This window comes from Corvus kubaryi, unplaced genomic scaffold, assembly GCF_017639235.1.
Source record: "Corvus kubaryi isolate FWS band 111438036 unplaced genomic scaffold, C.kubaryi_AGA036_p1.0 37334, whole genome shotgun sequence".
Lineage (NCBI taxonomy): Eukaryota > Metazoa > Chordata > Aves > Passeriformes > Corvidae > Corvus > Corvus kubaryi.
The window spans coordinates 5123761-5147592 of record NW_024581108.1 but is presented as its reverse complement, the minus strand read 5'-3'; the positions used below and the strand labels follow the sequence as shown (position 1 = coordinate 5147592).

Sequence of the window (23832 nt, the reverse complement as noted above, 5' to 3'; positions counted from 1 at the left end):
AGCCGCCCCGCCCGGGATCAGGTAGCGCCCTCCGCCACCGCCCCTGAAGAGGGAGGGGAAGGCAGCGCTGCCAGGCGGGGCTGGCAGCAAGATGGCGCCGGCGGTGCGGGGGCTGAAGGGCTTCGTGTGGCAGAGTAAGTGACTGTGGGGCTCTTTCCCCAGCCCTGCGGCGGCAGCGCCCCGGGGCCGCTCGGTGGGCGCCGGCCGGCCGGGAGCCCCCACCGCTGAGGCGCCGGCTTCGCGTAGCCCGGCGTGTGGGGTCAGGGGTGCCACCTGAGAGTGGGTCTGGAGCCGTGCTGAGTGTCGGAGCTGAGGCGGTCGAGCCGGGTCGGGGTCGGGCGGCTCTGTGGGCAGCCAGGGTCCGGCGGAGGCTGTGGGTGGCGGCTTCTCCCGGCTATTACAGGTGGTGACTCGGCGCGGTGGTGGGAGGTGGCTGCCCCGGCTTGCGGCGTTGCTACGGGTGTGCGCAGTGACAGCGCTGCAAAGAGACGCTTGTGCCTTATTCCGAAATAAGGGTGAGCTCTGCAGGCTACAGCCCGCCGGACCGGCTCTTGGAGAGCCTAAACTTAAGTCAGCTCTTCAAGCACTTCTCTGTTACCTCCGAGCTTCCACTTTTGGAGAGTGCTCCGGCCTCAGAAGGGGCTTTCTGCTTTCTCTCACGGAGCGGCACTTCCCACTTAGTGTTGGGCTTCCCGGGTTTCTGTAGAAAAAGCTGAAGGTCTTCCCAGGTAGTCTTACAAATGAACTGCAAATTTTTATCTCCGTGTTTAGGAGCAGGTTCTGCTGGTGTTTGTTACAGAAAATGAAGTTGCAACTGCCCCCTTCCTTGCTGGAGTAGAAAGGCTTATAATATTTCAGGTAGTGTGAGACCTTTGGGGAAAAGGCACTAGCAGCCACCTCATCCCGAGCTTAATTGTACTGAGGCTGTGACTCCATGAGCTGCTCAGCCAGCCTGGTGACTGTCCCTGAAATGGGAAGGCCCTGCTGCTGTCTTGTCTTTATTTTTCTCCTCTGCTTCCACCTGAAAGCTGCGATCTGGTTGCTTTTGTCACTGGAAGTGAATATAGAAAACGCAGAGAAAGAGGAAATCAGACTGTCACTCTGGTGTTCAGTGCTCAGTTGCTGGCACCTGTACCCTGCCTGTATGAATTAGATACCTTTGTTTAAAACTTGACTTTTAGAAATACCCACTTTTGCTGCTTTGCTTGTCCTGCTTTCTTGCTCTGTTATTTGTGCCTTTGTAAAGCTGGTGTTTTGTCCTGAGATATTTTGTAGAAAATGTGGACCTTAAAAGGAAGGAATGTGATCAAAACATTAGTGTGTCATTAAGGGCCATAAGGACTTTTGAAAATGGTGTTGCCAGTGTGAGGAACAAAGATTAGAGTGACAGTGAAGCAGTGTGAATAATAAAAGATTTATATTGCAAGCTTAGTTAAGAGGAATCTTCTGAAATGAAGTTAGTCAGCTAGTCCTCTTCTCTTTCCACGATTGCAACAACAATGAAATTTGATGAACTAAGTTTTAGACATTATCTGGCACTTTTTAAATGGGTAATCGAAGGCCATAAACTGCTGCTTCCTAATGTTTCAGCAAACATGTAAGTGGGGGGTTTTATTAAGGCTGATTTGTCTGAAAATAGTGATGCTGATCCTTTATGTAGCAGCTTTTGTCAATGTGTATCTTGTTCTGCTCTGTCGATAGGCGCAGAAGTTACACCTGTGGTGTGTGGTGTTTTCCACACAGAAGTGTGTGGAAAAGTTAATTCACACAAGTTTGTTTTCAGTTAAGTTCATAGTTATGGGGACAGTGAAAGCTACCTGTATTTGGGACGCAGTAGTTCTGTGGATAAAATAATGAAATACACTGAGAGCTGCTGTATATAGTTTATCTCTAGATAAAGTCCTTTCCACAAGGAATTCTGTCATCTAATTTTTTTTCCACAACTCTAAATGGTTTTCTAGACTTGTATAATAAGGTCTAGCCTAGCCATAGATAGCTATATTAACTTCTGTAAATGATTCAGCATTTCTGCAACTCTGTTTTTTGTAGCACTTGCTTACAGTCCTTTCTTCAGGAAGTGTGTTATAAATGGGTCATTAATTTTGCCTAGATGTGGTTTGCTTTTTTTTTCCCCCCACACAGGGATTTGGCAGCCTGCTGTTGTGTCAGAGTTGTGTATAGTTCTTACCTAGATTGTGAAGTAAAGGTAGAAGAAAAAAATGCCTTTCTAAACTAATTGAATGTATTCAGAGAAGACAAAATCTGAAAAGGGAGTTAGGGTGTATGGTTGGTATAAAATATGTGAGAAGAAAGAGAAAGCCTGGACAAAAATGGAGCACTAACCTGGATTTGGTTTTAGTGTGTGCAGAATGCTTGCAGGAGACAAATAATTTTGAGAGCCTATAAATCATTGTAGGCCAGTTATTTGGGTGAAGCAGCTGCAGGTTGAGGGCAAAACAAGTAACAGTTTGAATGTTGCAGGGGCAAGTACACAGTGTCTGGTACAATGATAGCTTGGAATAAAGTTTTATTATGGGAGAAAACTGACTTCTATTTTTTAATTGCAGACATGAGGTTCAAGACAACTGAATTATGCATTTGTATGTTTTGGTGTCTTTCATAGGCAAACAAAATAAAATATTGTAGAAAAAATATATTTGAGATTTTGGACAAAGCTGTTGGGTGCTCAGTTTATTAAAAGAAATTCTGTATAATGCTAAAGACTACTTAATTGGCAAGTATGTTCTCAGAAAATATGAATGTTAATAAAATTTTCACGTGGTTAAAAATTTGTTATTACACCTGTGTACAGACCTAGAAACAGGCAGGGACAGTTTGCGATCAAGAATTCTGTGGAGGTATTTATCAGTGTGGGTATTTTTTATTTTTCTGTTTAGGGTTCTGAACATATGAGTCTTAAATGGGTGAATTATTTTTTCTTTCTTAGTAACAATTTGATTCCTCTAACTGGTAAACTGTTTCTTCTTACAGAGCTAAAATCAGCAGTATTTGATGACTTTAGAAAAGAGGAAGAATGGAAGGTACAATTTTGTTATAATTTTTGTAAGAATTCTGTCATCACTTGAACAAGAAATCTGTATCACTGAGTAGAGAACAAATAAATAACATTAATGGCTGGCATTTTCACTTAAAATTATTTCCGGCCAAGTAATTAATTTTACTTTTGGTAATTCAGATCTCTGTGTAATACATATTGAAAAATCTAGAGGCTAGTAGGAAGAAGAAATGGTTAGTAGTCTCTATTACTTTTATTAGTTTTGAAGAAAAATTAGAAACTGTTTGTGTTTATCTTAACCTTCCTTTTGAAAGATTTGCACTTTATTAATTTCAAAAATTACACTGCACTGCAGTACACAGGGAGCAGTATGATACCTGTTAGAACTGCTTAAGCTATAAAACAGGTTTAAAATATGTACAGATGCATTTGACCAGACCATGGGGTAAATTAGCAGGAATTCAAAAGACGTGTGTCTAAGTGAAAGTTTCGAAGTACTTTCTAGTATGAGTAGGGGGAACAAAGAACTTATTTCAGATGGAGCTCATCTTTGCAATTCTTGTACATCGGGAGCTGCCTTCTGAGATTAATTTTCCCCCGCAATGTTGGTGTATGCAGGTAATGAAGAAATACAGAGTAATAAAATAGTTTCAACTTCAAACTTCTATGGCAGGTTGTCGAGGAAATGACATGGGTTTAATATAGCTGATAAATGTATCTAAATACTTGTGTGGTTTTTTTTAAATATATTTAGATAATACTTTTAGATGATTACACTACTAAATTACTGTCAATGTGCTGCAAAATGACTGATCTACTGGCAGAGGGTATCACAGGTAAGCATAATTCTTACTAATACACCAATGGCAATATCCTGGTAAAAAAAACGGAAAGACTGAGATTGATATTACCCTTGCAAGAAATTGTCTTTATTTGGTTGATGAAGACAAGTAGTTATGGGTTATTAAAATAGTAGACTTTCAGGTTTCTACAGTAATTAGCCAATTGTGATGGCTTTTTTAAATGAAAAAACCAAACATTTCTCTGCCTGAAAGCTCAAATCCCTTTTAAAAATACTTTAGAAAAAAGTGTTTCTGTAAGGGGGTTTTTCTCTTTGCTTTTTTGGTGTTTTGTGTTTTTACAGGTTTTTTTTTTTTTTGCTTGGTTGTTGTGGTGGTTTTTGGTTTGGGGTTTTTGGTGGGTTTTTTTGGGAGGTGACAATGGGTGTTTGTTTGCTGATGCCTATTTTTGAAATTGAAATAAATACCCAAAATGTAAATGAACCAGTTTTTAATTAGCTTTAGGTCTAGATTTTCAGAAATGCTTGTGTAAGAGGGCATTGTTTAGACTTATTTTTTCCACAAGACTATTCTTATTCCAGTTATTCAGTATAACATGATTATTCTGGAAATATAATAGCAAAGCTGTATCAATTTTGCTTTTTGGTGTGTGTTTTAAGTCATAAGAAGTGCTACTTGTCCTTTGTGAGAAACTTTCAGTGAGCATGTATCCTCTTCATCAAGAAGAAACCTTTTCTTTTTAGTGAGTACGCTGCTGAAAGGAACCTGTCTTTCCACATCCAGATGTCTGACATTACTTATCTTCCTTGTTCCTCCCCCACAAAATTTCAGAGCCACAAGAATCTCTCTGCATTCTCAAGCTAGTGTACTGTAAGACTATATGGTAATGACTTTATTAAACAGAGAAAAACAGGAGATGAGTGAAGCTGACTTGCTGAAAATGTCTTAATTTGTGCCTGCAATTTTATTGGAACAGAGTAATTGCCCAGGAAATAGGCAAACAAAGGACAGAAGAGGCTGTAGTCCAAAATGATGCCCTGCATAACTTCTCTTGCTCTCCTTCAGTGTGCTGGAAAAAGAACCATCTTGCCAAGACAGTTCATACTGGGCCACATAGTTTGAGCATGTTTGCATTGCCCTACCTTCTGTTGGAGGGCAAAACTCTGCTGGTGTAGAATACCCAGGAAGAATTTAGTCCTACAACTTTAGTTGTTGCTAGACTGGGAGTTGAAGAAGCCTTGTGGTAACTTTCTGTATATAAAATAACAAAGAAATAAATCAAGGCTCTTGGCAGAAGGTACATCCTTACTTCTAATATTGGGGACAACTTGGTTGCTGTTACTCTCTTTTTATCAGCTCTAGATTAATATATGTACAGTGTTTTCCTTAAAGATGCATAATGCTCTTAATTATAAAAATGTAATGTTTCTTACTTTGTAGTGGTGGAGAATGTGTATAAAGACCGTGAGCCTGTCCCACACATGAAAGCAATATATTTAATAACTCCCACCAAAAAGGTTAGTATGTTAAAGTATTGCAAAATCTTTCAGACTGAAAAAATGACCTTATTTTAAAATGTTTATTTAGTGTGTACAGCTATGAAGTACTGAACTTCTACATTTTCTGTGATACTCCTCTGTGATGCCTAATTTCCCCAAATGAAAAGACAATGCAGTGCCATCATGGAATATGTTGCAAACATGTACCTTGTGGTCAATGGAGGGACTGTATCATTGCTTCGCAATTGTAACTTCACTGAAAGAGATGATGTATCACATACATTGAAATATACAATACCTTGGATAATAGAATTCAAAGTAATGGCTCTAATAAGAGATTACTGTTACTTCCCTAAAAATTCTTGAGGGGATAAATCTCAGCACTGTTATAGCTGGAAAATGATACAAATACCCTGATTTGTGTGCTTCCTAAAATGATCTAGGTGCATGACTGACTACCTGTAATTGTTCTTCATCTGGAATTGTCTGGTATGTGAAGAAAGGCAAAACACTGGCATGATGTTTTGTTTTTTTTTTCCACATTTTTCCTGCCCCCATAAGTCTGTAGATGGACTGATTGATGACTTCATCTCTAAATCATCCAGCAGATACAAAGCAGCATACGTGTATTTCACTGACTGTAAGTAAGCTTTTGGGTTGTAGTTTGGTAACTTGTCTAGGTAAGCAAGTAAGCTCCTCACTTCTCTTTTCTGTGGCTGAGTACATGAAAAGTTTGGGTCCTATTTCTTGCAAGAAGATTTGAGACTCAAGTCATTAACCATATATCTGGGTTGCCAGGCTGTGGTCACCATGCTGTGTGGCAACAGTAATTTCTTTCACAACTACCAAACAGTCTTGATTGTTCTCCACCTCTGCTTTTAATTTAGGTAATGTAGTTTTATTTTTAAGTATTCCAGTCTTCTGTTGGAGAGTGTGGAGGAAGACAGTTCAAGTAAAACTATGTATCTCTACATAAACAAAATAATACTAAAAACATAATTGCGTGAGAACTTTCTGCAAGAGCTGTGTTGGTAATGGGTTGCTTCAGGTAGATCCTTCAGATTTGTGAGCCAGGTTTTTCCCCTCCCTGAAAGAAGGAGCCTGCTTAGCCCTTGGATGCACAACACAAATTGCATAGCAGAGACAATTAGTGGGAATGGGGTTAATGTGACTGCACGTGTCCCTGCAGTCAGTCAGGGTGACTAAAATGGCATGTAAAGAGGGGAAAACAAAAACCAGAAATGTGCTGCTGAAGGCAGAGACTGAGTCGTGTCTGTCTTTGTGGGCTTTGCATATCTGCTACTGGATATTCTCAAACCAAATTCTTGGTTTCTTGTTTAATTTCATGCTGAAGCAGCAGTTACTGTTCTGGAAAAATACTGCTATCTTGCTGTATGCTCCTTGGTTGCAAGTGGGCAAGCTTTCAGTTTGAATACTTGCCAAAACCTTTCCTGTTGAGAGGAATAGATCCTGAATTAGAGAAACAACTCTGTCACTTCCAAATCTGTGTAGTATTTGTGTCATCCATGCATTATTTAAATTCAGTTTCTAGGCTGAGATTTAATGTAACCTGGAAGTGTGGAGCTTAGAGATCTGTAATGGAATTCCATATTTCTGTGTTTTGCTCTTAGATACGTACACGTTATTTCTTTTTGTAGCTTGGGAAATGTTTTTTTCCCCTCTCCTACATGACAAGAAATAGCAGAAACATTTACTTTGATAAAATCAACTTCCTTTAAAGTTGAAGACTGCTAATGAGTGTTCAACAACTTTTTGCTTGCAAAAAGCCAGTATGAATTGAACAGTGGTGCTTCTCAAAAAAGGTCTCATAAGCAAAATATTGATTATATGTTCTATTTCACTTTAGGAAGAGTAGGCTTTTTTTTTTATTTTACAGTTAATTGGGTCTTAATTTAGAATTGTCTGCTCTGACTACTGTATGCGTGTAAGTGAGCTGACAACTGGAATAGTACAAATTATTTATACTTAAAATTTCTTTTTTTTCCCTAGTTTGTTCTGACAGCCTCTTCAATAAAATTAAGTCTTCATGTGCAAAATCAATAAAGAGATGCAAGGAGATCAACATTTCCTTCTTCCCTTATGAGTCTCAGGTAAGTTTAATTCTTAACAGTAGTCTGGAGGATTATTTTCAAGTGCTGCTGACCTTTCAGAAAACAATTAAATAGATTGTAGCTTTTGACTGACAAACTTTGTGAGATATTTCCAGTGCTTGCCTATGCTTTTCAAATGTAAACAAATGCTCTTGTATTAAGAGGTTTACTCTTAGCTCTTGACCTGTTTGCAAAACTTGGTGTCAGCTGCAACAGGGAGGTTAAAGAAGGAGTCTGTTCCCTGAGAGAAGGCAAGTATTCTGGTTTGTCTTTAGTAAGCAATAGTTTGTTACTGCTTATACTGAGGTGTTACTTTGGTAGATTGGGTAGGTTGGTGCATAGGAATAGGAGTAAGTAGGACTTGGTGAAAATCAGGAAAGGAGAACAAATAGACTAAGAGAACTGGAGTGGAACAAAAACTACTACAACTTGATGGTCTTTTCAGTGAGAGGGGAACATGGAAATCCCTGTTTTCTCAATTAAAAATTTAGACTGACAATGGAAAGCAGTGGGTATTTTCCATGTGCAGCCATACAGTGTTGTGTTGAGAAATAGTTTGTTGCTCATGCCCTTCATCAGACACAGAGGGCTGAAATGCACACTGATACTCACTAAGACAGCAAAGCCTCTAAGCTCTGCCCAGTCCTGGGAGTTGGAGAACTAACCACGAATGTTTCCCATGTCAAACATTATCAACATATCAAGGGTGACAACTCCTATGTATACCAAGTGGCAGGTGAATATAGGAGAGATTGCTGCTAGCCCTGTCTTACTGTAATGCAGTTTCCTAGTTTGAAAACACACTCCTTTCTATTACAAAGGGGTTTTTATTTTTTTGACTGAGAATCCATCGGAAGATAATGAGTATTGTGGCTTATTTGTCTGCTTTCCAGTGAGGTTGATGTTTGCAAGTTTTGTGTCAAACTGTTCTTGGGAGCCCTGCCAAAGCTGCTCTTCTGTACCAAATAAAGCCTACAAAAATTTTGGGGTCCTGGCTCTCTGGAGGACTCACCATGAAAGCAGAAATCAGGACTACTTTTCTGAAATTGAAAATAAGCAGCACTTAGGCTGGGAAGCACTCTTCTTTTTTTTTACTGTGGTTTTGTTTTCTCAGTATCTGGGGTTGTGAGAACATTTTGAATCCTTAGCAGAGGAACACTTTTAACTGGTCTGCCTGCTTTCTGGGATGCTAAGAGTAAATAATCAGGCTGAGCTCTGGGCAAAGTCCAGGTGATTATCTACTCGAGTGAAGCAAACATCTTTATCTGGATGGACGTACTTCTTTGGCTCTGTAGTTACAGAGTCCATCTGAAGCTAGAGAAAATCCATTTACTGACAATAGGATTGTTTCCATGTTTGCATTCCTTTGTTGAAAAAGCTTTTCATCTCTGTAGTACTAAGCTGCTTTAATTAAGGTTTAATGCATTTAAAGAATTTCAGCTATTGAAGGTAAATTCTTCATATTAAAAGTAGATACAATATGTAAAGTTTTATTTTAAACAAATTTAACCTTGATACCTTCTATGATCATTCTGATATCGCATTGTATGGCTCTGTACAAGACACTGAAGGGTGTTTAGTTATTCCTGTCTCTCTCTCCCTTCCATCTGAAGAGACAATAAGCAATTTGAAAAATAGAGTATTTTATGTAGGAGAGTAATAGGGAAAAAGTCTGAGAACAAGAAGATGAGCTCAACAGGGCAGGGATAGAGGAATGAAGTGTGGGTTTGTTTGGTTTTTTTTCTTACGTATACTATGTATAACTTTTTCTTGCAGCATATAGTTTTAAATTATTAGCAAACTTTTTACCAGGTGTTTTGGCAATCTGCAAGTTAAGCTTTTTTTTTTCTTGCTTATGCTTTACATAGGTATTTACTCTCAACATCCCAGATGCATTCTACCGCTGCTACAGTCCAACTCTGGAAAAGACAAAGGATAAAGATGCTGTACTGCAAGTAATGGCTGAACAAATTGTTACCTTATGTGCCACACTAGAAGAGAATCCAGGAGTACGATATAGAAGGTGAGGCAAAATTAGTGTTTTATAGTAATTGCTTTCACTTCTAGGGCTTACAACATTGTCTGGTCATAGCTTGAGACTGCAGCATAGTTTGATTTTTTTTTTTTTCTTTTTTTCCTTGTAGTTGTGGATTAATTGTTTTTAATCCACAAGTCTGAAATATGGAACAATAGGAATTTGTGAAGGGTAGGTAGAGCAGTGTTTTTCTTTGTGTACATGCATGTGACAGTACTGTCTATACCCTGTCTTGTTCTGAATGGCTTGTTTCATGTCTGGTCAGTAGGATGTCACAGATATGCTGCATTCTTGTATGACACATGCACAATCCTGTAACAGAACTGCTGCTGTTCGGCCATTTGCAGCTCTGCTTGGCACCAAGGAATTCAGTAATTGCCGTGGCACATGGGATCAGGATTTCTTGTAGTAGAGATATTGGGAAGAATGCCTCTTTTGAGCTTTGAAAGGGAGTACAGATTTAGTATCTTTGAAGTCAAAGTAGGCTTCTGAAATTGTATTCAAGGACTGCATTCTGTGGTGTAATGTGAAGTGGTGTCTTATTCTCTGCAAAGGTAACAAATAACTGCTTCACTGGTTTTTTCTGTCCTTTCTCCTTTTCTTTTTTTCTTTCTTGATTGCCACCTCTGTGTGAAACTTTAGGTGCTGGGCCATATGGCAGCTAATGTCAGTCTTTTGGCTGAAGCTGTTTTTACGAAGTGAAATACCTGAAGCATTTAAAGAGTGAAATCATAATGTAAAAGTGAAAATATATTGGAAATACTCAGAATGGAGTTTAGAAACTTGTGAAACCAGAGGATCAATCTAGGGAGCTTTCTGTTTTAATGGTAGCATTTTAGTATTCTTAGGAAGAAATGTAAGTTATTTTTGCATGCTTCCTTTTTTCCCAGTGGACTATCTGATAGAGCCAGCAAACTTGCACAGCTTGTTGAAAAAGCTCTTGAAAACTACTACAGAACAGATGAGAAAAGTCAAATAAAGGTAGAAAGTGAACTAAAATGTTTGTTTCTTTTTTTTTTTTTTTTTGTAAGTCTGGGGGAAAAATAGATCTTCGGAATATTCTTTAAAAATTAAGTTCTACAAATCCAGATCTTATTTAATAATAAAGGCAACTAGTTGCCATTTAGTTGTTTTTGTGTATGAATGCAATGTAGAGGTAGGAACTGAGGAAGTAAGTCTGTATTTGTGTGATCAAACTCATTTTATTTGAAAAATTATCCCTGTGATAATGTGGGGGGATGTTACAAACCTGAAGACAGTTGATAAATGTTGTTTTAATATCACCTTCCATAAGGCCATGTGTAGAAACAGCTTCCTGCAGAATTGAAATGTTTCCCCTGAAGGGTTTTATTGTCCACAAAGTTCCAGCTGTTCACATAAATAATGATTTTGATCTGTCACTACAAATAAGGCCTGATTAGGGCAGCTGCAAAATCATGGGGTACACCATTCTGACTGTATTTGCACTTTGCTACAGAAATAAATGTACCTGCTGCAACCGCCACTTTACTAAATCCCAAAATGAAACTTTCAGTTGAATGTTTGGAGTTTTTTCCTGTATTACAGCACTATCTGATCTGAAATACAAATAATGAAGTTATCAATGAAATCTCAGTGGACAGCCATTTTTGGGTTTTGTTTGTTTTTCTTTTACATCTTTTTTCACTAGATGAATAAAATTCAAATTTCTGAGTGCATTGCAGTGGGCTAAGAGCATTGCCTTAAAATTAGTATTTGAAACCATTGCACGTAATTAAAATGTTTAAACGCTTGGACTGTATTGCAGTGTTTTTCAGTTATTTCTTTAAAAATATCTGCAGTGCTGTGACTTAATGGAAATAGATTTAACATGCATTAACTTTGTACTGTGTGTCTTAACTCTGTGTTTGTTTGATGGCTTTCTAGGCTAAAACCCACTCCCAACTAATAATAATTGATCGTGGCTTTGACCCTGTATCAACTGTACTCCATGAGCTCACCTTCCAGGCAATGGCATATGATCTGCTACCCATTGAAAATGATACTTACAAGCAAGTACTTAAAAAAAAAAAAAAGCTAAATAGTTTATTCTTGATTATAAAATCTCTGAAATTGTTTAGCTCAGTTGCACCACGGCAATATTAGCCGCTTATATTGCGAAATGGTTGCTTCACTTATTGTTAGTCTTTCCTCTTGGATTTGTAACTTCATCTTTTTGTTGACTTCCTCAGTTGAGATTAGGTAGGATCTTATGAGCATTTTTGCTAAGTTTTGAGTCCAACAAATTGCATTTTTTTAAGAACTAAGAACCTTGTACTACTCTTGAAGTAAAGCCTTGGTAATGCACATTGAGATTCTCTAGATTTTCTTTCATATTCTCAACTTTTTTGGCATAACAAGATAAACAAGACCACTAACTAAATACTGAGAAAAAGCTAGGTTATTTCTCAGGAATACTCACTTCTATAGCTCCAGTAATTTAACTTATGTAGTTGTTAAAATTTACATGTTTCTATTGTAAATACACATTTAAGTCAGTCATGTTCACTTTGTAAGCACTATTTGGAGTAGTGTATGTTAGTTTGCATAAGTTATGTGCATTACTGTTTGATTGTACTGACAACAAGGATTTTGGTAGGACTTTGTGATGACCCACTACAGGAAAAGAGACCCAATGGCCTCATTGTTTAGCCAAGCAAAGAGGAATGTGTATCTTCAGTCAGAAGCACTGAGTGAACGTTTTAATAGAAAGTGTAGAATTCTATGAATCCGGGTTTGATTGTTGGATATGAAGATGTAGCTGAGTATGTTTTCTAGGTAGTCATTAATCTTGTAATTTTTTTCATTCTTCTGCTTTCTGGCAATCTGCACTGTGTGAGTTTCTTTGAATGTGAAAATATTATGTGGCATGATTGCTGTCTTGTTTTAGGTTTATTGCTGTTTATAGTCACGTAATAGCTGCTCTGTAATGCTGTGCAGCATGTTTCTTTTATATGTGAAATACTTCGTCCTGCTTAGCATTTTGTTGGTGAATGTGACTTCATTTTCCTTCAGTTATGGAAGTCTAATAATACCCAGAGAAAGCAATTTGCAGTGTGTATTACTTTGTGCAGTTTGCATTTAAAACCAAATGGAAGTTGACATTGAAAGCTGAAGAGAAATTGAGGTGCATGTAAATGTGTTTAAAACTGTAGTTACTGTTGGTTTAAAAGTATGTCTAGAAGCTATTGCCCCAAAGAATCATTCTAAAATTCATCTGCTGCTTCTATGTTCAAATATGTAATCTGTAAAATCCTTCTGTAAATTATATTTTGTCGGGCAATAACTTGGCTTGTAAATTAAAACCTTTGTCTATTGCTGCTATTACCATTTATGTTGCAAATAGTACTGTAATAAGCAATGAGAATTGGGGGAAACCCAAACCCCAAATAATTGTCTGAATTTTCTCTTGGAAGATACAAAACAGAAGGCTCTGGTGGGAAGGAAAAGGAGGCAATTTTGGAGGAAGATGATGACCTGTGGGTGAAGATGCGGCACAAGCATATTGCAGATGTGATAGAGTATGTGAATAAACAACAAACCCAGCTGGTTGGTCTCTTTGAGAGGGAAGGTGTTTGAGCTGTTCAGTAGGAATACAGGCAGTAGTGAACGTGGTTTGCAATACAGATTGTATTCAGTTAAGTAATCAATGCCAGGAAGAAATCCTGCTTCAAAAATACAGTATGTACCCAGGTATGCAATTATATTAATCCTACTTATTGTTCTTGAGGTAAATGGAAATCAAGTCATTTCCTGGCAAGTATTTTCAGATATTTTAAATCTGAAGGGATTATTTTGCATACAATACTTCCAAGCTGCTGCATCAAATGACATTATAAAGATAGTGCAAATAGAATGGTTAAAATTTCCTTTGTAAAAAATCACTCTGTTCTCTGAAGATAGACCTGTATTTCAAGCTTTTACTTTCATTTAGAAGTTCTTGTTGCACACTTCTTTTAAGATTGTAAGAAAAGATTTAAGAACTCATGTGCTGTTGCCTTTCATTATTTTCCGCTTTTCTTCAGAGAAATACCAAAACTTCTGAAAGAAGCTTCATCCAAAACAAAAGCAGCAGAAGGAAAGGTAAGTTTAAGTTGAGGTATTGTTCTTCCTGGTAATTTAGCTACTTTCAGCTGATCAGATCCATGTAACTCATGGACCTGTTACAGAAATTAAAGCTTTTCTCAACTGGAATTTTGAGGGGTTGTGTGGGGTAGCAAGGCTGCAACTTGTCACTCATTGGGGGACCAAAATTACAACTTGTGTAATTTCTTCACAGTTATCCATATCTGCTCTGTCCCAGTTGATGAAGAAGATGCCACTGTATCGTAAAGAGATTAGTAAGGTAAAGGGTCTTTTGTAATCAGAACTTCGCAATAAATAATTCTTGTGCACTTTAACTTTGTTTTATTGAAGTCTAGTTTTAGTCTGTGATTTTCCTGTAGTGTGCTTTATAGTTGTTCTCCAAATTAATATGTTCACCTGCTGTAAAATTTAGAGAAGAAAACTTGTTTCCACGTTTCGTTTTACTATGTAAAAAAATGAAATAATTTGTGTGCTTTGACGATTGATGATATCCTAACAGTTTCATGCTTTAAAAGGTATTATCGGGGTCAGTCTCTAAGTGAAGGGGAAAACACAGAAAATGCGTGATGGTACTGAAGGATAGTTGAAGGATTGACTCTTGTAACCAGTAGAAATTATTATTATGCAAGAAAAAAAGGCAACTTGCGATTTTCTTTTTTTTGTTCTCTGTCTTATAGCAAGTTGTGCATCTTAACATAGCAGAAGATTGCATGAGCAAGTTCAAATCTAACATAGAAAGGCTCTGTAAAACTGAACAGGTATGTTTAAAGAAGCCACAAACCAAACAACAACTTTGCAAGTATTGCAAGTATAGCTTTTTTGTTTGCAGGAATAGAAGCTTGTTTTAATTGACTAAACTACTGTGTCTCGTGCCTTTATTTTGTGATTAGTTTTTGACGTGGTAGTCTTAAAAGTAAATGTAATATACAAGGCTATTAATCTCCCAATAAGGAGGTGTTCCTAAGAGTTTTGGGGTTTCTTTTGTTTTGAAATCTGGCTTATTTGTGTAAGGATCATTGTTTTCGTGGCTCAAAACTCCTAGCAGGTTGCTTTAATACGTTGTGCAGAGGAAAGCCCTTTTTAAATGTCTGGTAAAAGCACCTTTCAGGGTGAGACATTACATTGTGACTATAATTTACATTTCTAAGAATTCTAGATATCACACAGTTTTAAATGTTTGAGTGTTACATAGTGTTATTATAATGCTGTAATTATTGAAATAAATGTCAGACTTGTCATACTGAGTTTAAATTGCTACAGCTTGATTGTTTCCTGAAACCTGTGGTTTCATAAAAATGCGTTTCAAAACACACAGAACAACATTGATTTAAATTACTTTAATAATTTTAATTGTGGTATCCGTTCTTATTTTTTATTAATTTAGGACTTGGCTCTTGGAACTGATGCAGAAGGTCAAAAAGTAAAAGACTCTATGAGGGTCCTCCTTCCAGTTCTGCTTAACAAAAGTCATGACAGCCATGACAAAATCAGAGCTATTCTCCTGTATATCTTTAGCACAAATGGTATGACAATTTGCCCTGGTTTTTTTTCCTCAGTGCTATGAGCTTGAACTCAAGTTTTGGATAGTATAGTGGTTTTAGTTAACCTAAGTCTACATTGGAGTTGATAGTTGGGTTTGAAAGAAATACTGTCCATCCTCTGTTTTCTTCTCTCAGATTAGTAGCAAAGATACTGTTGTAAGGAGTTGAGATGTAATTCAAGTGCAGATTCATACCGTGTTTTAATATCATTCTTATTCTTGCATGCGTGCCATAGTCAAGCTCTTAAATGGGGAGCTCCACATCCATTGCATCCTGAAAATTAAGTCAGTAGGGAAAAATTTGTTGTAGAGAAGGAGCAAATTGGCAGAATGTTGGTCTGAGGAATCTGTAAAAATGTTGTGTTTTGGTCTCAAAAATGGACCATTAAACAAAATTTTATCTACAGTATAGTATTATGTTAAACTTAGACTGGCCACACAGAACAAACAAAAAAGTTCTGGACTAAATAATAGCCCAGAATGTATGAGACAAAACTGGTCTTACGCACAGTCACTTGGTAATTGTTGTCTGTTTTCCGTATATTGAAGGAACTACCCAGGAGAACTTGGACAAGCTGATCCAGAATGTACAAATAGAAAGTGATAGTGATATGATAAGAAATTGGAAATACCTTGATGTTCCTGTTATCTCTTCAGTAAGAATGTATTTATTTATTTTGTGATTTCCTACCATCTGAGGACCTACAGCTCTTTCAGCAACTCTTAGCAATATTATCCCGGTCTGGTTTTGGAAGCAGATAATTACTAGGAATTTTTTTTTTTTTTGGTAATGTGTTTAAGTGATAAATACTTTGAAAATTATTCATGCTAGTTGTTTAAAGAAAGATACCCATAGTGTTCCCTCTGCAATTATCAGACGGTGACTTGAGCTCTTTGTTTTTGGAAACTGCCAACTTAGTTCCTTGTCTCTGAAGTTAGTATTTCTAGTGTATCCTGAATTCTAGAGGTACTAATTATTGTTCTTTGTCATTATTATTTTTTCTTTAAAATCTCATACTTATCCCCCTTCCCTCTGCTACTGACTGCTAGTAAGTTTCAAAAACCCAAACACTAAATAATACAACCATATTTTGAAAATCTTTTCAGTTTGTTGCTCAGCAGCATAAATATCCAAGAAGGGACCGCTCTAAAGAAGAAACCTTTCAGCTTTCTAGGTGGACTCCTGTTATCAAAGATGTTATGGAGGTAAATTTGACCAACTAATTAATTCATGGGTGCAGCGCAGAAATTTACTCAAGTGAGCCATTATAACCAATCTTTTGAATTCCATAGTACTTTGAGCTAATTTTGGTAAATATATCTGGTGGGCAAAGCAATCACTTCTAGCCTGTCTCTAATATAGAATATTAGACTGCTCTTAGTAATACTCCTTATTAGAGGTCATTTTAAAGGTGAAGCAAATGAAAGTGAAAGCCAGAAGTCTTTTAGAACAGCTTGTCCTGGGATTGGCAGTGTTTGGTATAATTTAAAGATCTGTATCTTCTTGGTTTTAACTCCAGTGGGTCTTTAAACTGCAATTCAAATCTAAACTGTAGTGTGGTAGAGGCTGGAAGATGTTACTTGCCGGAGGTATAGTTTGAATTTTCTTAAACCTCTTCCTAAGCATCAGACTGTTGTCACACAGGAAAGTGAGTTTACTGGACCTTTAGTCTGACCCAGTGGTATCATTCATAGATTCTTGGTGGCTTTCACGTGTTCATTTGTGTTTTCAGGGGACTCTGACTTCTCTCATACACTGCTATATAGAAATTAAATACATTAGTGTCATTACAGATGAAAAGCTGCTAGTGAAATCAGAGCAGTTAATTTAATAATATATTTATAAAAAAGGACATGTACTCCCAATTCCTTGTGATACACAAAACGCTTTTAATACATTAGCATTATGTGTTCTAGCGGGTTTTTTTTACATAGGAGTGTTATTCATGAGATGCTACTTGCAATTATTTGTTGAGCTGCATCCTTTTTGAAAGCTGAAGCTTGGTGGGGTTAAGGTCTGTATGGCTGTTTTAAGTGTGTCTTTATTTTGCACTTCAGGATGCTATAGAAAACAAATTAGATTCAAAAGACTGGCCTTATTGTTCCCGGTGTCCTCCCACTTGGAATGGTTCAGGAGCAGTGAGGTAAATGGGTTAATTTCCTGAAACACATTTTACCTCTATCTCAGTATTGTTATTTACATTCTAAAGCCTTACAGAAGTGTGCTTACAGAACAGTGAAATAACTTGTGAGGTAATGCTAATGTGCCAAGCCTATATTTTTATTTAATCTAAAACATAATCAACTTGGTTGTAATTTTAATAATTTTTAGTAATGTATAGCTTTATTTGTAGTATCTCCCTTTCGCTTCAAGGTTAGGAATAACATTTCATATTCCCAGAATGAGAAGTTTAAACCATTGAGAGTATTAGTTTGAAGCAGTTTCAGGAATGAATTTTCAGCACGGTGACTTAGGTAAAAAGAATGTTTTACTTCTGGAAGTTATCTCTGCTCTGTTAGTGGTGGTGACATTATTGGGGTTAATGAGTTCAGGAAGTTAAATTCTTCTTCTGTAGGCTTTCCCATTAGGAACTACGGGCCTGTTAGGCATTTGACCCGTTGTCAGGGAGTGGTTTAGACAAGTTCAGGAGAGTTGGAGATCTTGAAATGAATTCTCTGTTAGTGAATGTGAAATGTGCACTTGCATATTTAATAATTATCATTGAGAGGTGATTTTTGAAATCTTTTTTTTTAGCTCACTAAGGTGTACTGTTCTTTCTTTCTCTTTTTAGTTCCTCTAGCTCTTGAACCTCCTGACCAATACCTGCCAATCTGAGAGCTTTATCACTTTTTGTACTGTTATTTAAATGGTGAGACAAATGAATAGAGACTCTAAGAGTGTTTCTGTCACAGGAATGCTCACTAAAAGTGTTCCTGTCTCAGGAATGCTCTCTGCACTAATCAGATGCTGGAATTCAGGGAGGGAAACATCAAACATATCCTAAAAGTGGAAGACACACTTGAATTGGAATTTGTACCTTACTAAATAAAAGACAAGAAGTAGAGATATACAGCCTTAGGAAAATAGGTGTTTTACATCCACTGCTAATCAGACTGTTGTTGGTGTATCCTTAGGTTCCTGGATAGGCACTAGGGTGATCAGTGCAAGGGAGTACTAGAGCAAATCCCTGTATGCTGGAACTTGATCTCTGTCTTATAGGCTGATGAAATGTGGCCATCTTTAAGGCACTGTAGCAGAGAGAGAATCAGGACTGCAGATGACTTAACCTGAGTCTGCCATTACTGCATGTGTATTAGACTTCTAGGAGCTTCAGGTTGCTTTTGTTTTTCCTAGCTATCTGAATCTGATTTGATAACAGCCAAATATTTTCTTTGGAGATTCTGTTCATGCTCAGAGACTGAAAAACCTAAGACTAGCTTTTTCAAATGAACACCTCATGAAAAATGCCACTGGAATTGGTAGCATGCAGGACTAAGCTTCTTGGCAAGAGTCCTTGGCACGTTAGCTGTGTGTGCAACAAAGTTTTCTTTTGAATTTATTTTCCCCCTGGTGAAACCTAAAGAGTTTGAGTAATGTGATAATTTAAAATACTAATAAAAACAAGTTATCAATTTATCTAGATACTGCTGCTGAAATTATAATCAAGCCGTGAACTGCATGACAGAAATTACTACTGCTTGTGGAGGTATAATTTTAACCAAAAATTAATCAGGCAAGCTGTATAAATGTCATCTTACGAAATCTTTCGCAGTGCACGCCAGAAACCTAGAGCGAGTTACAGGGAGGAGCGGAGGAGCAGCGCGAGGCTGATTATATTTGTGATTGGAGGAGTCACACACTCGGAGATGCGCAGCGCTTACGAAGTGTCTGAGGCCTACAAGTCCTGTGAAGTTGTTATTGGTAAGCTTGCCCTGGCAAAAGGGTGGGCTGTGTGCTGTACTACGCGTGGTTCTGGAAAATGTAAAAATTATCTTTCTTAGATTCCCTCTGTTGGTTCACCACGCTAATACCATAGGCAATGGTATTTCTTAAAGCTATGCACTTAAAAGCGTCTTTTCAGCTTATCTCAGCTGTTTGGTGTTTGGAGGGATTTTTTTTGCCACAAGACATTAAGGACAAAAAGGACAGTTATGCTCTACAGAAGAATTATGTCAGAGAAATAGGTCAGTGTATAGCAAACAGGATTTCAAGAGACCTCTATTTCTTTGCATTGCAGTTTCCTCACAAACTTTTACATCTGCCTGTGCTTTACCTTCAGTGATACTTGCTACTCTCACTGCTTTTGGAAGTAGGAAAGCTGACAAACTAGTGCAAAATTGCTCACTTTGGAAGGAAGATAAGTATTAAAAAACCCCAACAATCCTAATCAAAATTCCACCCAAAAAACTAAGCAAATAAACCTCAAACCACTTTTTCAATGTAGCTCAGTTGACTTTGCAACATTTTCTAGTTTCTGTTGTGGCTACTTGAGAGGCTTTGCATAAACCATGCAGTGATTAACTGCTTGTGTCCTGAAAACTCCCCTTCTTAAGATTTGGCAATTGGCAGCTGGTGTAGTAATCTCCCAGCACCTTAGAGGTAGTAAATGCTTGTTCATTAGCTGCTGTGCTTCAAATGAATTTTAAATGGCATTACAGGAAATAATTAGGTGCTAAAACGTGTACATATATATGATAGAACAGAGCTCCTAGATACAGAACCTTACCAAAGACCTGTGTCCATCTGTGGGGCCAGCTGATGGCTGGGTGCAGGGTCATCTAAAGCATTCTAAATTGCTTGAGATGTTTACATCTGGCATTTAAACTTAGTCTTGAGTTTCAGATGGAAGCTATCTACCATCTACCATGATTTTAAATAAATACCCTTCCTTAAAACAATGACAACCTTGATTCTGAGATCTAGAGTCTGTTGCCTCAAAACGTTCAGGGGTATTGTAAGTGCATTTATGTGTGGTTGGAGTTTTTTTGGTTTATTTTTTATTTGCTGGTTTCCTTGGTAGTGGTTGAGGTAGGTTTAATGCTGGTTCTAGTTTTGAGTAGGAATGGAAAGACCAGGACAACAGGAATGTAGTTTAACAAGATTATTTGTTCATCTGACACTTGTTTACAACACCATGTTTAGTGTAGGTTACTCTTTCACTGTGGTATCTGGCACTCACCACAGCACCATCTTCCCTTTTGTTTAGAGATGATTCTTGTAGTTTTGTTTGTAATTCTCATTTCTGAGGGGAGGTGGTATTTGCCAAATTTCCATATGGATTACTGAAAGATTAAAATTTGGCTGTGTTCCTGATTCAGAACTCAAAGAATATTAGCCCATTCAGAGTGACACTACTTGTTGCCTTCAGAACTGTAGGGTGACCCTTCATGGCAGAATTTATAATCACTCGCTATGAGAACAAGAGAGGTAGTTGCGAACTACTGAAGAATAATAAGGATTTTCTTTGCTGCTCAAGACTTGGATTTTGTTTTTTCAAGGAAATGTTAGTCAGTAACAGCCAGTTTTCTGTAACTGGTATTTTTATCGAACACATTGTTTGTGATAATCTTGAATCCAGATAGTTTCTTGATTCTAAGGTAAAGCCTCTCATTCATTAATTCACTCTTTCACAGAATGGCAGGTTTCTTGCAGGCTGGGACAATTGAGTACAGTAAAAGTGGCCCAGGTTCAAGCCTGTCTTTCAAACAGGGCAGAGCACAACTTGAAAGTTGTATTCAAAGTAAGAATCCTGATCTGAATGTTTGAGTGTGGGAAGAGGGACATGGTCTATGTAATGGTGACACTTACATGATGGTGCTTTATATGAAAACACTTTGAACTGTCGTACTTGTCAGTTTTCCAGGTACAGTAAAAAACACTGGCATGTAACTCATGTTTTAAAGAGGGAATGTCTGAAAGTCAGAATTTGACTGATACAGTTCATACTTATGTTCTCTTGTCAGGTTCTACTCATATTTTGACACCTAAAAGACTACTGGAGGAAGTGAAGAGCCTTAGTAAACCCAAGGATATGGTCTGCATTAAGGATGAATAGATATGGGGATGTTTATAATGCATTACAAGACAAACACTATGTACATATTCTAATGGAACTGACTTTTCCAAATACTGCACTTCAGTACTACATGGTTCCTAATGGAAGGTCATGTTATAATTTAAATTTGCTGCTTTTGGGGGAGTAGAAGGCAGAGAGATGAAAAGACAAGCACATGTGTTTCTTAGGTTCTATTTAGTGGTACACTGCAAGTGCTTTTTCAAAAGGGCATGTTTGTTCCTAACTAATTATGGTAAAAGTTATGTAATTATATGTATACTGGAATTGTCTTTGAGAACTGTGAAACCTTTCTATAATAGAATTTATTTCTAAAAATGACTGAATTAAAAAGGCCTAGGCTCTTGGGTAGGGACTTCAAGAGAAAATTTGTAAATATGAGTTTATGGTGAAATGTTTCATACAAGTACAGTGTCTTAAGGTGTAGTATTTTCTGTAAAAATAACTCACTGAAAAATTCTTTAAATATGCGTAATTGTGAAAAATATAAAAGCTTTTTAGATGGTGCTGGTTAAGTAGATAGTTAATCACAGAATTATTGAGCAGTTCCAATCACAGTAAATAACTTTGGATAAATGCTGTCAACCGTGCACTGAAGTACACTTTAAGTATATACAGAGATTATTACTGAAGCTTTTTAAAAAAGTTAATTTCTTAGCAAATTCCTTATGATTGTCTACATAGTCTGTTTCAGAAGCTGAATTGCCTGTGATACAGAAATTCCAAAACTAAGCATGTCTCTTTGAGGAAGTGGAGGCAAGGAGAAAGGAGAGGAAAAGAAGGGAAGCAGTTGAATTCAAAGGGCTTGGTAATTTGGAAAAGAAAAGCACAAAGCAAACAAAATGACAAAACTTGATGTATTCAAGAGAATTCACTTTTTTTTCTATCTTGTTATATACTAAGAAAGAAATACTTACATTTGCTTTGAAGGGAATAAAAAATCAAATTGTATGAATTCTGTAATACTGGTAATGTTTTGATTTCTCTTTAAAAATTACTTAATTAAAATTACTGAACTTTTAAAGGGGTGTTGTATTTATGTGCCTTAATGTTAATTTGTTGCATGTAGTATCTAAGAGAAATGTCATAATGAAAAGGAATAGATTACTCATGGCTTTTTATTTATGTTCTTTACAATGATAAGAGTTTTTTTTGTTTGTTTTTTTTTTTTGTGGTTTTGGGTTTTTTCCCTTTATTTTGCTATCAGGTTAACTAATACATTAAGAGATTTTTCTTAGGTAAGTTCATTCAGATTTAATTAGAAGGTGGAAAAAGATCAAGTTCCCCCCCCTACATCAGAGAGGAATGAAAGGGGAGAACATGACATAATGATTCTAAAATGTTGCAGGACATGGGGTGTGATGAGAATAAGTGGCTGTAGCTTTCAAATACACTTAAATGAGTTCAGAATTGAATGTACACTGACTTTTTTTTCCATAGGACTACAGAAGCAACACTCTTAAATCAACTGATTCATCAAATGCCATGTACAGCACAACCTTAAAAAAATGCAGCAGAAATATCTGTATTGTTTTTCTGAATTCTAGTTTATAACTCCAAGGATCGCCGTAAAAATCCAGGGTAAAAGTACTTATCTAAGAAATGCTGTGTCCAATGTTTTCTTACTAAAGAGTCACACTTTGAAATTGGTGCTGAGAAATTACACTAAAATGGTATATATTTCTCACACCTTTGGCAAGCAGAACCCAAGTTTGTTGTAACAGCCATATATTGTAGTTGCAATATTTTTTCCCATTCCTAAAGCTGAAAAGTAGTTAAATAAAGAAGAAAATAACTATTATCAGTATTACACTTAAGGACCAAAATAACTGATTTCAGTAGTATATAAAATCCATTGTGTTGGTTTCTTTTTCTTCTTTTTTTTTTTTTTTTTTTGTTTTATTGCGTAGAGTTGAAGAAATACCAGCTCAAAATTTTGGATTACTTCTGTATATTCAGCAGTTAAGTCCTTTTCAAGGTGCCTCCTTCAGGCCTAAGTGCTATCACTAGCTCAGTCTGAAAGCTGATGACTCAAAAGTCTTAGTCTGGTTTTTTGGTATCCCTTACCCACTTTTTCCATCAGGCAAAGCAAAGCCAAATGTTACTGTAAGGGTGGAATAATAGAGATGCTTTATGACAGGAAATCTGACACCAATATGTAGCTCAAAACAACTTGTGAAGGGAGTAAGTGGAAGTTATGTTCAAGATATTTAGGGTTTTTTCCCCAAGGATCTTCTCTGCTACATTTCTTCTAGATCAAAAGTAGTTTTATCAAGAATGGGAAAGAGTTATATCAGGATAAACAAAATCTTAGTATTTCAGAGTACATGGACAAGGTACATTATAATTTTGAAAGTTTGTATTTTCATATTATGCATCTTAAAATACTTACCTAACGCTGCATGTGGGCCCAGCAATTGATTTTTTTAAAGTTGAATCTGGAAATCTGGACAAGATTCAGAAATGACTAAGGAAAATCAAAGGTGTGGAAAAATTTTCATGTCAAGAATGGCTAGACTAGGATCCTTGATCAAGGGGAAAAAAAGATGGTGGAGTGTGTGATGGAAGCCTCAAAAATCCTGTTAGTGTTCACACTGAAGGGTTATCTTCCTATTCAGTGTGTGAAGTAACACATGAAACCTGCCGTTGTCAA

At 37.0% G+C, this 23832-nt stretch overlaps 1 protein-coding gene across 6 annotated transcripts; it reads left to right on the top strand.

Annotated features, from left to right (window-relative positions):
* Window positions 1-28: 28 nt before the first annotated feature.
* On the top strand, window positions 29-22782 carry STXBP3 (syntaxin binding protein 3). Of its 6 annotated transcripts, none has more exons than XM_042029976.1 (19): window positions 29-134; window positions 2992-3041; window positions 3771-3852; window positions 5257-5333; window positions 5877-5955; window positions 7326-7426; window positions 9295-9449; window positions 10352-10442; window positions 11367-11491; window positions 12896-13000; window positions 13505-13562; window positions 13759-13824; window positions 14243-14323; window positions 14950-15088; window positions 15655-15761; window positions 16213-16311; window positions 17164-17249; window positions 18879-19027; window positions 19344-21063. In XM_042029976.1, exons 1-19 carry the CDS (start codon window positions 92-94, stop codon window positions 19472-19474), a joined length of 1824 nt encoding a protein of 607 aa, XP_041885910.1. In that variant the 5' UTR covers window positions 29-91; the 3' UTR covers window positions 19475-21063. The 6 variants fall into 6 exon arrangements, with proteins under 6 accessions (XP_041885910.1, XP_041885915.1, XP_041885916.1 ...); XM_042029977.1 differs by lacking the exon at window positions 19344-21063 and adding an exon at window positions 21070-22782 and having other exon boundaries at window positions 30-134; XM_042029980.1 differs by lacking the exon at window positions 3771-3852 and having other exon boundaries at window positions 109-134.
* Window positions 22783-23832: the final 1050 nt, after the last annotated feature.